The 16342-nt window shown below is 48.3% G+C and overlaps 1 protein-coding gene across 36 annotated transcripts in view; it reads left to right on the forward strand.

Annotated features, from left to right (window-relative positions):
* The window catches only part of NDE1 (nudE neurodevelopment protein 1), an 83973-nt gene that overhangs the window by 3142 nt on the left and 64489 nt on the right, over positions 1-16342 (forward strand). For 20 of the 36 annotated variants that reach the window (XR_013410947.1, XR_013410963.1, XR_013410965.1 and 17 more), the window contains exon 1: positions 4109-4140. The exons of 5 other annotated variants lie outside the window; for them this stretch is intronic. Coding sequence is in view for 1 of the 31 variants with exons in the window: in XM_077984037.1 (XP_077840163.1) it covers positions 10631-10779 (149 nt within the window). In the remaining 30 variants the exon portion in view is untranslated. 36 annotated transcript variants of the gene reach the window in all.

Raw genomic sequence — 16342 nt, forward strand, 5'->3', positions numbered from 1 at the left:
TACCCAATGACAAACCTATTTCCCTAAATGTTTTTCCCAAATAAGACTTTAATGATTATCATTTCAATGCCCTCTCTTTTTTCTTTATGGAAAATTTGGGAAATTGAGAACCAACTAGTTTAAATGCCTTGATCAAAGCCATTTAGGCAACACCAGTACCTCATCAGTTTGTGCTTCAATTTCTCTGTAAGGTGAGGTGATTAGTTCCTGTCCAGAAACCTCACAGAATGGTTAGGGCCAAATAAAATTCCAAGGGGGTCCAGGCGCAGTGGCTCACGCCTGTAATCCCAGCACTTTGGGAGAGCTGAGGCGAGTAGATCAGTTGAGGTCAGGAGTTTGAGGCCAGCCTGGCCAACGTGGTGAAACCCTGTCTCTACTAAAACTACAAAATTAGCTGGGCATGGTGGTACACATCTGTAATCCCAGCTACTCAGGAATCTGAGGCAGGAGAATCGCTTGAACCCAGGAGGAAGGGGTTGCGGTGAGCTGAGATCGCGCCACTGCACTCCAGTCTGTGTGACAGAGTGAGACTCTGTCAAAACAAAATAAAACAAAAAAATCCAAGGGGGGAATAATTCCAGCTACTTGGGAGGCTGAGGCAGGAGAATCACTTGAACCAGGAGGTGGGGGTTACAATGAGCAGAGATCGCACCACTGCACTCTAGCCTGGGTGACAGAGTGAGACTCCATCTCAATAAATAAGTAAATAATAAAATTCCTAAGGGGAGGCTTGGTGTGGTGGTTCACGCCTGTAATCCCAGCACTTTGGGAGGCTGAGGCGGCTGGAGCACTTGAGGTCAGGAGTTCGAAACCAGCCTGGCCAACATGGTGAAACACCGTCTCTACTAAAATAGAAAAATTAGCTGGGCATGGTGGTGAACACCTGTAATCCCAGCTACTTGAGAGGCTGAGGCGGGAGAATCTTCTTGAACCCAGGAGGCGGAGGTTGCAGTGAGCCTAGATTGCAGCACTGCACTCCAGCCTGGGCAACAGAGTGAGACTCTGTTTCAAAATAAAATAAAATAAAATTCCAAGGGGCAAGGCATCAGAGGTAGTAAAGTGTGAAGCAGGATGTAAATGATTCATTTATGTTTGGGAAGTTTCCTGAAAGACATTTGGTACTTTCCTTAAGCCTGTTGATAGGTGGTGGGGTTCCCCTTTTTGCCTCTAAGCAGTTTTTAGGAATTAGCAAGGAGTCCAAAGTAGAATTTGAGAAAGGCTATTCTAAGGACAGCAGGAAGGCAGGAGTGGGGTGGGAGACCCTGTAATGGCTAAGATCTCTTTGCCTCCAGCATAGTGCTACAGAAGGAGGGTTTAGGAGTCAGAGCCAGCTCTGAAGCCTGATTTGTTAATTACTAGTTGTAAGACCTCAGGCAACTCAATTAACTTCCTGCACCTTTATTTCCTCATCTTTAACATGGATACAATAAAATGCTTTCCTATGGTGCATCATCTGTGGTTCAATTGCATGGTTGCCTCTCTATAGTGGCCTTCCCTGACCATAGTATCTGAAGTGACCCCTCCCAGCCCTTTTCTATCAAACGAGCTTGCCTTAGTCATAGCACTTATCAAGATCTGAAATGTTACTTTTTCTGCTTATGGATTTAGTGTGTTTCTCTGTTAACAATATAAGCCCTTTGAGGCCAGGTACCTTGTCTGACGTGTTCACTGTGCTGTAAGGGTGCATTGTACAGAAGAATGCTCATAATGCCAGGTGCTGTGGTTCAGCCTATAATCCCAGCACTTTGGGAGGGAGACTGAGGCAGGAGGATCCCTTGAGCCCAGGAGTTCGAGACCAGTCTGGGCAACATAGTGAGATCCACGTCCCTACAAAAAAAAAAAAAAACCAAAAACGTAAAACTTAGCTGGGTGTGGTGGTGCACACCTGTGGTCCCAGCTACTTGGGAGGTCCAGGATGCAGTGAGCAGATTGTGCCACTGCACTCCAGCCTATGTCACAGGGTGAGACTGTCTCAAAAAAAAAAAAAAAAAGCTGGATAATAATATACATATTTTTAGTTTGTATGAGCACACAGTAGGTGTTTATATTTATGGAGTACATGAGATATTTTGATACAGGCATACAATGCATCATAATCACATCAGGGTAAATGGGTGTCCATCACCTCAAGCATTTATTCTTTCTTTGTGTTACAAGCACTCCACTTATACTCCTTTAGTTATTTAAAAATGTACAATACATTGTTGTGGACTGTAGCCCTCTTGTGCTTCCATATACTACATCTTATTCATTCTAACTCTATTTTTGTACCCACTAACCAGAATGCTCCATGTTTGTTAATGAACATGTTATGACAAGATGTTTTGGAAGAAAAGTTAAAAAAAAATTCCAGCCAAGCATGGTGGCGCACGCCTGCAATCCCAGCACTTTGGGAGGCTGAGGCAGGTGTATCGCCTGAGGTCAGGAGTTCGAGACCAGCCTGGCCAACATAGTGAAACTGTGTCTCTACTAAAAATACAAAAAATTAGCTGGGCGTGGTGGTGGGCGCCTGTAATCCCAGCTACTAGGGAGACTGAGGCAAGAGAATCGTTTGAACCTGGGAGGCGGACATTGCAGTGAGCCGAGATCACGCCATTGCACTCCAGCCTGGGCAACGAGAGGGGAAACTCCGTCTCAAAAAAAAAGAAAAAAAATTCTTTTTAAATTTGTTAGTAAACAATTAGGGTTGCTGTGAGAATTGTGCCTGGCACACACACACATTTAAAAATCATGATCATCAGGCAGGGTGCGGTGGCTCATGCCTGTACCCAGCACTTTGGGAGGCCGAGGTGAGTGGATCACCTGAGGTCAAGGATTTGAGACCAGCCTGGCCAACATGGTGAAACCCCGCCTCTACTGAAAATACAAAAATTAGCCAGGTGTGGTGATGTGGGCCTGTAATCCCAGCTACTCGGGAGGCTGAAGCAGGAGAATTAATTGAACTCAGAAGGCGGAGGTTGCAGTGAGTGGAGATCAGGCCACTGCACTCCAGCCTGGGAGACAGAGGGAGACTTCATCTCAAAATAAATAAATAAATAAAATCAAGATTATTTAACAAATACATATATTGTACTTACTATGTTAAAATTTCTGTTGTAAACGTTTTTACAAATGCTGTTAACTCATTTAGTCCTCTGCATAATGTCGTTTTTTTGTCTTTTGTTTGTTTGTTCTTTAAGACGGAGTCTTGCCCTGTAGCCTAGGCTAGAGTGCAGTGGTGTGATCTCGGCTCACTGCAACCTCCACCTCCCGGGTTCCCGCGATTCTCCTGCCTCAGCCTCCTGAGTAGCTGGGATTACAGGCGCGCGCCACCACATCAAGCTAATTTTTTGTATCTTTAGTAGAGACGGGGTTTCACCATGTCGGCCAGGGTGGTCTTGAACTCCTGCCCTCTTGATCCACCTGCCTTGGCCTCCCAAAGTGCTGGGGTTACAGGCGTGACCACCGCGCCAGACCCATAATGGCGTTTTATAGATGAGGAAACGGAGTCATAGAGGCGAGGAAACGGAATCATAGAGGCCAAACAACTTTCCCAAGATCACACAGTTAGTAAGGGGCAGAGCTAGGACTCAAAGCCAAGCTTATGACCAAATTCTTGTGCACTAAGTTCTCTTGCCTCTGGAGAAGATAATGATGCTGAAGATTCACTTTGGATGTAAAAGAGTAGGAAGGGCACGGGGCACTGCTAGCTCCAGTGGGCCTGAATCTTTGTCTTTCCTTCTGATTTGGGGAAAGTGCAAAAACGGGAAAATGCAATCGGAGTGAAGAAGAGGCCGGCTTATTTTCCTGAAATGCGCGGCCCGCAAGCCCAAACCCATTTCCCGGGTGTCCAGGCAGCGTCCTGCAGCATCTCCAAGACCCGCCCGCCCCAGCCCAGCGCCCGGCAGCCGGCGCCTCCCAAGCCCCCCTCGGGCCAGGAGCCTCCGCCGCGTGGCCCCGCCGCGCCCGGCCTGGGAAAAAAGTTTCCAAACGACGCTGCTCTGCGCTGATTGGCCAAGGCGGACGCGGTACCGTGGAGCAGCAGCCAATGGGCGGCGCCGGCTGCGGGCTCCGGGGCGGGGGCGGGGTCCGGAGGGCCGGGGCCGCACCGCCCCTCACAGCCGCCGCCGCCGCCGCCTTGTCTTCGCCGCGCCTGCACCGGTAAGTGCGGGGCTGCGCCGGGCTGGGGTCGGGGTGGCTGCCCGGGACCTCCTCCGCAACTGGGAAGGCTCCTCTGCCCCGCCCCAGGACCCCGGAACCCCGGGCCACCGCCTGGCAGGTACCCCCACGCCCCTGGCTTGCGGGTCGCTTCCCGGCCGCCTGGATTCCCCCGGTCCCCGGGCTCCAAAATCCCGCCTCCCTGGAGCCTCCGGTCCTAAAAAGTTAGACACTGAGTGCCTTGCCACCCGTGCGTCCCTCGCGCCCGCCCCTCGCCCTTGGCAACTTTGTTTCTCTTTCTGCGCTGGTCTCTCTTCCACCCGGTTGCCCTCTCCTCCTTCCGGGACTTCCTGGGTGGTTCAGCCTTGCCCTTCCCCAAACCCCCGCTGCCAGGCTCCATCCTCTTTCTCCTCTTCCTCCCTCCCCATACTCCTTTCCTAGATGCCCCTCGTCTCTTTTCTCTTTCTCTCTCCTACCCCTCCATCCTGCCACCCCCTTCCCTGCGACCCTAGACACCCCGATTGCAGCGCTACCCCTGCCTTCACACCCACTGTCCCGCCCCTGCAGGCCTCTTTCCAAAAACCTCCCCCCGCTCCCTCCCTCCGGGAACATGTTTGGGGCAGTCTCCTCTCGCTTTGCTCCAGTCTCTGCCGCAGGACGGTTCGGGTTTCTTCTGACAGCACATTGGGGACGGATTGGGTAAAGGACGAAAATGCTTATTCCGCAGCTTGAGTGATGGCTGGGCTCACCTGCCTCTCTGAGGTCCTGGGAAACCCCGCTGTCACCTTGACATCGCTTTTGGGGAGGCGACTTTATCTTTTCTGAGCCATCTCAGGCTTTCTGCCTCCTGAGGGCCTGAGCTTCCTTGATGGCTTTGTCCGTGGTTAGTACCAGGTTATGTCTCTTAATTTCTACTTTGAGCCCGAGGCCCCTTTTAACGTTTTAAAGAAAAGGCCTTTGCAGCACGACCTGGGCAGGTTCATCATTTTTAGTTTTGTTATAGTGTATTCTAGAACAGGATGGTATTTTAGGGCATGGGTCGGGTGTTTTGAAGATTAATTAGATTCCAGCTATTCCCGAAGCCTCTTGTTACCCGACCACCCCAGCCTCCATCACCTCATTGGTATACAACCCCCTCCCTTTTTTTTTTTTTTTTTTTGAGACAGTGTCTCACTCTGTCGCCCAGATTGGAGTGCAGTGGCTTTTTTATCTTGGCTCACTGCAACCTCCGTTTTCCGGGTTCAAGCGATTCTCCTGCCTCAGCCTCTGGAGTAGCTGGGGCTACAGGTGCGTGCCACCACACCCGGCTAATTTTTTCTATTTTTCAGTAGAGATGGGGTTTCACCATGTTAGCCAGGATGGTCTCGATTTCCTGACCTCGTGATCTGCCCGCCTTAGCCTCCCAAAGTGCTGGGATTACAGGCGTGAGCCACCGTTCCCAGCCTACAACCCATTTTGAGCCTTTCTTCTTAGTGTGTGTTTTGTGTAGGATTAAATGCAGATGATCTGTGCCGCTGAAGTCTCAGGGGCCTTTGATTCATATATTTTATCCCATGTTGGATAACAGTTTATTAACTTGACTTATTCTGTTGGATGTTATTTTTGTTTCCAAAGTGTATTCTTTTATTTTATTTATTTATTTATTTAGAGACGGAGTCTTGCTCTGTTGCCCAGGGTGGAGTGCAGTGGCGCGATCTCGGCTCACTGCAACCTCAGCCTCCCGGCAATCTCAGCCTCCCGGGTTCAAGTGATTCTTCTGCCTCACCCTCCTGAATAGCTGGGATTACAGGTGTGTGCCACCATGCCCAGCTAATTTTTAGTAGAGATGGAATTTCACCATTTTGGCCAGGCTGGTCTTGTACTTCTGACCTCATGATCTGCCCGCCTCGGCCTCCCAAAGTGCTGGGATTACAGGCATGAGCCACTGCACCCGACCCTATCATTATTCTTTTTTTTTATGTAGAGGCAGAATCTTGCTTTGTTGCCCAGGCTGGTCTCAAATTCCTGGGCTCAAGCAGTCCTTCTGTCTGGGCCTCCCACAGTGCTGAGATTACTTAGAGGCATGAGCCACTGCACCCAGCCCAAAGTGTGTTCTTTTGCCTTAGAATGTGTGAACTGAGAAATGACACTCCTTTTCCTCACAAGGTAATTTCCTAACATGAGCATGCCTGTGTACAGAAAGTTTGTGCCTGCAGCTAGTACTATGTGTGTACCTCGTGCAATGGATGTAGGTGCTTTCCGTCTGCCCCCTTAAGCAGTGCCCAGCACTTAGTATGTGTTCAAGAAATGTTTGAAAAGGGATGGAGGAGGCAAAACCACGGTAGGAAAAATTCTTTCCCTGGAACTTGGTTCAGTAGAATAAAATTATCCTGGAACAATAGCTATTTTATTTTTTGTCCAAGTTTTTGTTTGTTTGTTTTTTGAGACAGGGTCTCACTCTGTCGCCCAAGCTGGAGCACAGTGATGCAATCACAGCTCACTGCAGTCTCGACCTCTCAGGCTCAAGCAATCCTCTTGCCTGAGCCTCCCAAGTATTTGGGACTAAAGGTACATGCCACCATACCTGGCTAATTTTTAAAATTTTTTGTAGAGATAGGGGTCTCACTATGTTGCCCAGGCTGGTCTCGAACTCCTGGGCTTAAGTGATCCTTCTGCCTCAGCCTCCCAAAGTGCTGGGTTAGGAGAGAGCCACGGCGCCTGGCCTAAGCTTTTTAAAATCTCTAAAGCAATCTGTGCTTACTGTATAGATGTATATGTAGTGTATCTTAAAGCAGTGTGTCAGGTACATATCCACAGGGCTTGCTTTACCCCCATTCTGGTGCATCCTCCAGACCCTTTTCTATTCTGTGTGCAGAGAGAGGGAAGTAAACAAAAATGGGCACCCATTTGTAACATATCGTGAGCTTTCTTCCATATTAGTACATACAGTTCTTAACAACTGCATCGTTTTCCATTCAGTCCTCTGTTGACATTGAGGTTTCCAGTTTTCCACATTAGTGAATGATGGTGTGCATCTTTGAACATGGATCCTTGCCGGCCTAAGTATTTTTGTAGGCTGATCATTATAAACTTGGAAAGCACAAAGACAGAAGCCAGGCTTGCTGACTCTTGACTGATGTTACCCTAGTGATGTCACTTCTGCAAAATGCAAAGCCTGCGTCCTGGCTGTCGGAGCATGTACGGACATTTGGCAGCTTCTTTCCCTTCCCTCCCGCTCTTCTGTTTGTTTTGATTGGGAAGGATACGGAGTGGGGATGGAGAAGGGTGATGAGTTAATTATTGATGGTTTCTTTATGTTTATTGCTCCTGACTAGCTGTGCTGGCTTTCTTCTCTCAGAGGAAAGCTGAAAGAGATTGCTTTGCTTTTTTTCCAGAGTTTTAAAATCAGAGGTGTGTGTCTCAAGTGTATTTTCAGACTTTTTTCTTAGCTTTAATCATGTAAAACATGCAAAAAAAAAAAAAAAAAAGCATGTGGAAACAACTTTTTTTTTTCTTTTTTGAGACGGATTCTCGCTCTGTCACCCAGGCTGGAGTGCCGTGGGGTGATCTTGGCTCACTGCAACCTCCGCCTCCCAGGCTCAAGTGATCCTCTCACCTCAGCCTCCTGAGTAGCTGGGACCACAGGTGTGCATCACTGCACCCGGCTAGTTTTTTGTATTTTTGGTAGAGATGGGGTTTCACCATGTAGCCCAGGCTAGTCTCGAACTCCTGAGCTCAAGTGATCTGCCTACCTCACCCTCCCAAAGTGCTGGGATTACAGGCGTGAGCCACCACACCTGGCCAGAAACAAATTTTTGAAGGAGGCATAGATCTCAGTTGTGCAAAATAGATACTTTTTGTCCCACTGGGTCCTAGTTTGTCATTGTTTCTTGCATGCTCCCATCAGATTTGTCCACAGAGCTGCTGGGGCAGAGCTGATGGTGTGATGGTGTATTAAGAATGCAGGTTAGTGGCACACAGATGAAATAAATGCCTGTGGGATCCTTTTTTTTTTTTTTTTTTTTTTTTTTTTGAGACGGAGTCTCGCTCTGTCACCCAGGCTGGAGTGCAGTGGCCGGATCTCAGCTCACTGCAAGCTCCGCCTCCCGGGTTCACGCCATTCTCCTGCCTCAGCCTCCCGAGTAGCTGGGACTACAGGCGCATGCCACCTCGCCCGGCTAAGTTTTTTTTTTGTATTTTTTAGTAGAGACGGGGTTTCACTGTGTTAGCCAGGATGGTCTCGATCTCCTGACCTCGTGATCCGCCCGTCTCGGCCTCCCAAAGTGCTGGGATTACAGGCTTGAGCCACCGCGCCTGGCGTGGGATCCATTTTTAAGATAGCAGGCGCAAAGTTGCATATACTGAGACCAGGTATTAACACCTGTCTATTACAGTGCCTTTTAAAACACTGTGTGAGGGCCGGGCACGATGGCTCACACCTGTAATCCCAGCACTTTGGGAGGCCTAGGCGGGCAGATCACCTGAGGTCAGGAGTTTGAGACCAGCCTGGCCAACATGGCGAAGCCCCGTCTCTCCTAAAAATACAAAAAATTAGCTAGGTGTCATGACGTGCACCTGTAATCATAGCTACTAGGGAGGCTGAGGTAGGAGAATCGCTTGAACCTGGGAGGCGGAGGTTGCAGTGAGCTGAGATCATACCACTGTACTCCAGCCTGGGCAACACAGTAAGATTCTGACTCAAAAAAAAAAAAAAAAAAGGAAAGACTGTGTGGGCCAAATGAAACAAGTGAATCTAATCTCCAGTCAGTCAGTTTGCAACCCCTGGGAAGCCTTGGACTTGAATGCAAAGACCCCTTGAACTTGGATCTAGTTTGCCTCGGCTGCTCACATGCACATTTAGAGATGACCAAGGCCTACAGTGTTTCTGCTTCCAAGAAACAGAGCGGTTGTCCTGTTTAGCCATCTCTTACAGTTGCACAGCTTAGAGAGGATAATGTTTGCAAACAATTTTTGAAATGTCTAGCACACAGCAAACAGAAGGCAAATTCAGTACTTAATGCTGATAAAATAAGGGAACCCTTGCAAGTCATCTTGCCTGCTTTCTGCCGCAGAGAGTAGTGCAATAGAACTTTCTGACATTTTCATGTTGTTTATTTATTTATTTATTTATTTTTTGAGACAGAGTCTCGCTCTGTTGCCCAGGCTGGAGTGCAGTGGTGCAATCTCCGCTCACTGCAACCTCTGCCTCTGGGTTCAAGCAATTCTCTTGCCTCAACCACCCAAGTAGCTGGGATTATAGGCATGTTCCATCACGCCTGGCTAATTTTTGTGTTTCTAGTAGAGATGGGGTTTCACCATGTTGCCCAGGCTGGTCTCGAACTCCTGGGCTCAGGCGATCCACCCGCTTCGGCCTCCCAAAGTGCTGGGACTACAGGCATGCATCGTGATGCCCGGCTGATTTGTGTATTTTTAGTAGAGACAGGGTTTCACCTTGTGCTGGTTTCAAACTCCTAGATTCAAGCAATCTGCCCACCTCAGTCTCCCAAAGTGCTGGGATTATAGGCGTGAGCCATCGTGCCCTGCCTCTCTCTGACATTTTTAAATGACAAAGGCAAAAATCTTATACTTTTAAGATTGCTGTTTTATGATAAAGTGAAGTGCAGCTGTTACTTCTTCCTTCTTCGCCTCCAGCATCTCTCTTCCTTAAGGATAGCTTTTAAAATGTAAGGGTTTTTGGTTGAAATGCCGTTCCTGTGGTTTTTGTCTCTCGGTTGGGGTGAAAGATTTTGCAGGCAGTGATATAAATCCAGTTCTCTGCTTAGTTTCTCCGCAGTCCTTGAAATCCAAAACCAGATCCCTCCCATCAGCCCGTTGTAATTAGAACCTGTCCCACAATAGCCGCACGTCCTAAAACATCTCAGATTCATTTCTTTCCTGAGGCTTAAGTTTTTAAACCTTACTGGCCAAGATAAGTGTTTTAAGAAGCTCTTTTATTATTGTTATTATTATTACTCTTTTCTTTTTTTGAGATGGAGTCTTGCTCTGTCACCCAGGCTGGAGTGTGATGGCAGGATCTCGGCTCACTGCAACCTCTACCTCCCGGGTTCAAGAGATTCTTCTGTTTCAGCCTCCCGAGTAGCTGGGATTACAGGCATGTGCCACTACACCCAGCTAATTTTTGTATTTTTAGCAGAGAGGGGGTTTCACCATGTTGGCCAGGGTGGTCTTGAACTCCTGACTTCAAATGATCTACCCACCATGGCCTCCCAAAGTACTGGGATTACAGGCATGAGCCACCGCACCCTGCCAGGCTTGGGTGTTCAAGGAAGAGAAAAAGGCGGTGTGGTTGGGACATAAATGAATGAGAGGTGGTAGGGTAGGAAATATGTAGAAAACTATGCAGGGGCCTGATCACATTGAATCTTGCACATCTTTTACCTAACTTCAGGAGGAGTCAGTGCTTTTGTTGTTCCTGGTTCCTCACTTCTTCACTTTATTGTATGCTGACGACCTTCCATGCCGTGGACTGAGACTACCCTCAATAGGATCACCAATGTCTTTTTTTTTTTTTTTTTTAAGGCAGCGTTTCACTCTTATCATCCAGGTTGGGGTACAATGGCGCGATCTTGGTTCACTGCAACCTCTGCCTCCTGGGTTCAAGCGATTCTTCTGCCTCAGCCTCCCGAGTAGCTGGGATTACAGGTGACTGCCACCACACCTGGCTAATTTCTTGTATTTTTAGTAGAGATGGGGTTTCACCATGTTGGCCAGGCTGGTCTTGAACTCCTGACCTCAGGTGAATCGCCTGCCTTGGCTTCCCAAAGTGTTGAGGTTACAGGCGTGAGCCACTGCACCCAGCCACCAATGTCTTAATGGCCACACAGTGCTCATTGATAGATGCCTTGGCCCTGGGCTATTGTTGCTATAGAATTGGTTTGATGAGAACATATTACATGAGATCTGGGCTTATTAGAGCTTATGGCTTGAGCAGGGAGTCATTGGCCTAGGTTTATGCTGCTCCTGGCCTTGTTAATGACTGCTGTTAACACTCTACCCCCTTTTTATTTTTTTGAGTGGCTTGTTCTGTCGCCTAGGCTGGAAGGCTGGAGTGCGGTGATCTTGGCTTACTGCAGCTTCCGCCTCTCAGGCTTAAGTGATTTTTCCTGCTTCAGCCTTATGAGTAGCTGGGACTATAGGTGCGCACCACCATGCCTGTTTAATTTTTGTTTTTGTATTTTTAGTAGAGACGGGGTTTTACCATGTTGGCTAGGCTGGTCTCAAACTTCTCACCTCAAGTGATCCGTTTGCCTCGGCCTCACAAAGGGTTTTGATTACAGGCGTGAGCCACTGCTCCAGGCACCACTCTACCCTTTTGACTTTGAGCAAGTAAGGTCATTGACTCCATACATTCATTAGGATTCCTGCGTGGCAGAAATCTAACCCCAACTGATGTAACCAAGACAGGGAATTGATTATCTCATAACCTTAAATCAGGTGTGGCTGCATCCAGGTGTTCAAATGATATTGTCAGGACCCAGGCTTTCCATCTCTTGGCTATGCTTTCCTCTGTTTTGGCTTCACTCTCAGGCAGGCTCTCCCTTCTGATAGCAAGATGACCACCAGCAGTTTCAGGCTTACCTCCAGCCACCTTACCAACCCTAGTGGAAGGAGAGTTTCATTTTTGACAGCTGTGCAAAAGGTCTGGACCTGGGCCCTCATTGGCTCAGTATGGGTTAGGCCCATCCTTAAGCCAGTCATTGGCTCAGCATGGGTTAGACCCATACCTGTCACTGACTGAGCATGGATGGGTTAGGCTCATACTATTATTGGTTCTGCGTGAATTAGGCCCACCTCTGTCATTGGCTCAACATGGGTGAGGCTCACCCTGTCATTGATTCTTCGTGAATTAGGCCCACCTCTGTCATTGGTTCAACATGGGTGAGGCTCACCCTGTCATTGGTTCTGCGTGAATTAGGCCCACCTCTGTCACTGGCTCTGTGTGGGTTAGCCTAACTGGTGAGCTGATCACTAAGGACATGAGTAGGCATATGCCTCCTCCCAGATGCGGAGGATGATGTCAGATCCCTCTGAACTCATGAAATGAGTAGGATATTCTCCAAAGGGAATATTGTGCTGTCACAGAAGATGGAAACATGAGTGCACGTCTGGAAAAAAAAAACAACTACAAATCATTAGCTTTGTATGACATTTATTTTTTGTTTATATGTTTTTGAAATGCAGTCTTGCTCTGTTGTCCAGGCTGGAGTGCAGTGGTATGATCGTGGCTCACTGCAACCTCTGCCTTCTGGGTTCAAGCGATTCTTGTGCCTTAGCTTCCCGAGTAGTTGGGATGATAGGTGCCTGCCACCACACCCAGCTAATTTTTGTATTTTTAGTGGAGACAGGATTTTACCATCTTGGCCAGGCTGGTCTCAAGCCATCTGCCTGAACTCCTGACCTCAAGTCATCTGCCTGCCTCAGCCTCCCAAAGTGCTGGGATTACAGGCAGGAGCCACCACGTCTGAGCATATGACATTTCGCCTTTCTGCCTTGATCAAACTTTCAGAGAATCTGCTTCCCAGAGGGATGGGTGGGTCAGGAAATAGCATGTTTTCTCTAAATGAGGGAAAGGATTGAAAGTGAATATGGGTCCCAACAAATGTAGAGTTATCAGTAAGTTCCGTGCTTGAATCTAGGTACAATTATGCATTTCCTGGTTCTGCGTGAATTAGGCCCACCTCTGTCATTGGGTCAACATGGTTGAGGCTCATTAACTTCCACCAGAAGTTAGTGGTGGTGTCTGTGTTGATACTTACATGTTAAGCCTAATGATTTCATGTTTTAACCACAACTATAACTTGTTGGTTGTATCTTTGAAAGTGATGGTTTTTGCTCATTCCTTTGTCCCCAAGGATACACACCAGCCTCTGAGTTCTCCTGAGGGAATGAAGGGACCTTGGGCACAACCTTTTTTTTTTTTTTTGAGAGGGAGTCTTGCTCTGGTGCCCAGGCTGGAGTGCAGTGGTGCAATCTCGGCTCACTACAACCTCTGCCTCCTGGGTTCAAGTGATTCTCCCGCCTCAGCCTCCCGAGTAGCGGGGATTACAGGTGCACACCACCATGCCCAGCTAATTTTTATATTTTTAGTAGAAACGGGGTTTCACTATGTTGACCAGGCTGGTTTCAAACTCCTGAGCTCAGGTGATTCACCCGCCTTGGCCTCCCAAAGTGCTGGGATTACAAGTGTGAGCCACTGTGCCTGGCCTTGGACACAATCTTTTTTTTTTTTTTTTTTTTTTTGAGACAGAGTCTCGCTCTGTCATTCAGGCTGGAGTGTAGTGGTGCAATCTCGGCTCACTGCAACCTCCACCTCCTGGGTTCAAGCGATTCTCCTGCCTTAGCCACCTGAGTAGCTGGGACTACAGGTGCCCGCCACTGCACCTGCCTAATTTTTGTGTTTTTAGTAGAGACGGGGTTTCACCATATTGGCCAGGTTGGTCTTGAACTCCTACCTTGTGATCCGCCTGCCTCAGCCCCCTGAAGTGCTGGGATTACAGGCGCAAGCCACTGAATCCAGCCTGGATGCAATCTTATTTGGATTTCTCATGCCCTTTTGACAAGCTCAGAGCCTCAAATAAATTCAGAATATAGGTGATTACATCAGACAGACTCTATCAACAGGGAGTATACAAACCATTAGCCCAACTGTTAATAGAAGTCTGCTTTCTTGCCGGGTGTGGTGGCTCACACCTATAATCCCAGTGCTTTGGGAGTATGAGGTAGGAGGATCGCTCGAGCCCAGGAATTTGAGACCAGCCTGGGCAACATAGTAAGACCCCATCTCTTAAAAAAAAAAAATTAGGTGGGCATAGTGGCGCACACCTGTAGTACCAGTTACTCAGGAGGCTGATGTAGGAGGATCACTGCCACCTTGGAGTTCAAGGGTGCAGTGAGCTATGATTGTGTCACTGCACTCCAGCCGGGATGACAGATTGAGACCCTATCTCTTAAAAAAAAGAAAAAAAAAAAAAGAAAAGAAAAGAAAAAAAAATTTGCTTCCCTCACCTCTGTTGTGAATCAGCTCAAAGTCCTGAGAGCCAGGGCCCTTACCAGCCACATCCTCTAGCTGTTGGCTAATTTGTTTCATCTTCTTTTAGGTAATTCTCCAGAATTACATCTCCTTCCTCTTCTTCACCTTCCAGTTACTCCCGCACTCAGTTCGTCTTTCCTCCTCCACTGTGTAGAAACTCTTCTTGCTCACACCGCCAGTGACCGACTTTCGCTCAGCCTCGTGGATATTTTCCAGCCCTTATCTTCCCTGCTTCTCTGTTGCATCCTTGTGACACTGGAATGTTTCCCTTTTTTCCCTTGAAACCGTCCACTCCCAGGACAGCACACCTCCTGATTCTCATCTCTGTCACTCCTCCTCTCTCTCTCTCTGTGTTTCTTCTCTGCCTCCTTCAGTTACCATTTCTTAAATTGCCCACCTTTCCAATATTGGCATTCTTCTCTGTTCCATACAGAGTCCGTAGGAGATTCTCTCATTGTCACAAGGAAAAGAAAAACCAGCTACAGACGCATGACTCTCAAAAGGATATTGTTGACCCAATTTCAACCCTGAGTTTCAGCCCCGATATTGCATGTAGGTGTGTTATGGACATGTCAAGCTGTGAATGTCTGAGACTAGGTTTGTTATCTCTCCCGAACCCCCCACCCACCTACCCAAGAGTTTTCCTTTTTTTTTGGAGATGGAGTCTCGCGCTGTCGCCCAGGCTGGAGTGCAGTGGCGCGATCTCAGCTCACTGCAAGCTCTTCCTCCTGAGTTCACTCCATTCTCCTGCCTCAGCCTTCTGAGTAGCTGGTACTACAGGCGCCCGCCACCACGCCCTGATAATTTTTTGTATTTTTAATAGAGACGGGGTTTCACCGTGTTAGCCAGGATGGTCTCGATCTCCTGACCTCGTGATCCGCCCGCCTCGGCCTTCCAAAGTGCTGGGATTACAGGCGTGAGCCACCGTGCCTGGCCGAGTTTTCCTTTTGATAGTCCTTTTTTTTTTTTTTTGAGATGGGATCTTGCTCTGTTGCCCAGGCTGGAGTACAGTGGCATGGTCATGGGTCACTGCATCCTCGACCTCTCCTTGCCCCTAATCCTCTCGAGTAGCTGGAACTATAGACACACCACCATGCCCAGCTAGTTTTTGTAGAGATAGGGTCTCACCAGGTTGCCCAGGCTGGTCTGGAACTCCTGGGCTCAAGCATTCCAGCTGCTTTGGCCTCCCAGTGTGCTGGGATTACAGATATGAGGTACTGCACCCAGCCACCTTCTAGAAGTCTTTATCTCTGGTGATGGGGATGGTGGTGGCACCCAATTGCCTAAGGTAGAGCCCCAGAAGATGTCCTCACCTCCTTTTTCTCTCTCCCCTACCCCAAAAGTCATAATTCGTCAAGTTCTGGTAATTTTGCCTTCTAGATATTTTTGGAGTCCATTTCTGTCCCCTCCATCTTCATTCCTACTTTCTTTTTTTTAGACAAGGTGTCCCTCTCTTGCCCAGGCTGGAGTGCAGTACGGTGATCATAGCTTACTACGGTCTCAAACTCCTGGACTCACATGATCCTCCTTCGTCAGCCTCCGGAGTAGCTAGGACTACAGATATGTTGCACCACACCAGTCTAAGTTATTAAAAAGTTTTTTGTTTTGTTTTTTTTTTTGGTCAAGGTAGGGTCTTGCTATGTTGCCCAGTCTGGTCTTGAACTCCTGGCCCCAAGCGGTCCTCTTGCCTTGGCCTCCCAAAGTGCTGGGATTGTATGTGTGAGCCAGTATACCTGGCCTATTCTCACTTTCTAATTCAGGCCACCTTCCTTTCTCTTTTCTTTTTTAAAATAGGATCTCACTTCATCACCCAGGCTGTAGTGCAGTGGCACTATCTTGGCTCACTGCAACCTCTGCCTCCTGGGCTCAGGTGATCCTCCCATCTCAGCCTCCTGAGTAGCTGGCAATACAGGCATGTGCCACCACACCTAGCTGATATTTTTCTATTTTTAGTAGAGACAGGGTTTCACCAAGTTACCCAGCCTGGTGTCAAACTCCTGGGCTCAAGTGATCTGCCTGCCTTGGCCTGCCAAAGTGCTGGGATTACAGGCACAAGCTACTGGACCTGGTCTCCACCTTCCTTTCTTGCATTGCTGCAGGAGCTCCCCTTCTTAGGCCTTGTCCTTCCTCTGCCTGTCCATGGCCACCAGGACCAGCTATTTAAGCAGGAGAGCC

This window comes from Macaca mulatta, chromosome 20, assembly GCF_049350105.2.
Source record: "Macaca mulatta isolate MMU2019108-1 chromosome 20, T2T-MMU8v2.0, whole genome shotgun sequence".
NCBI lineage: Eukaryota > Metazoa > Chordata > Mammalia > Primates > Cercopithecidae > Macaca > Macaca mulatta.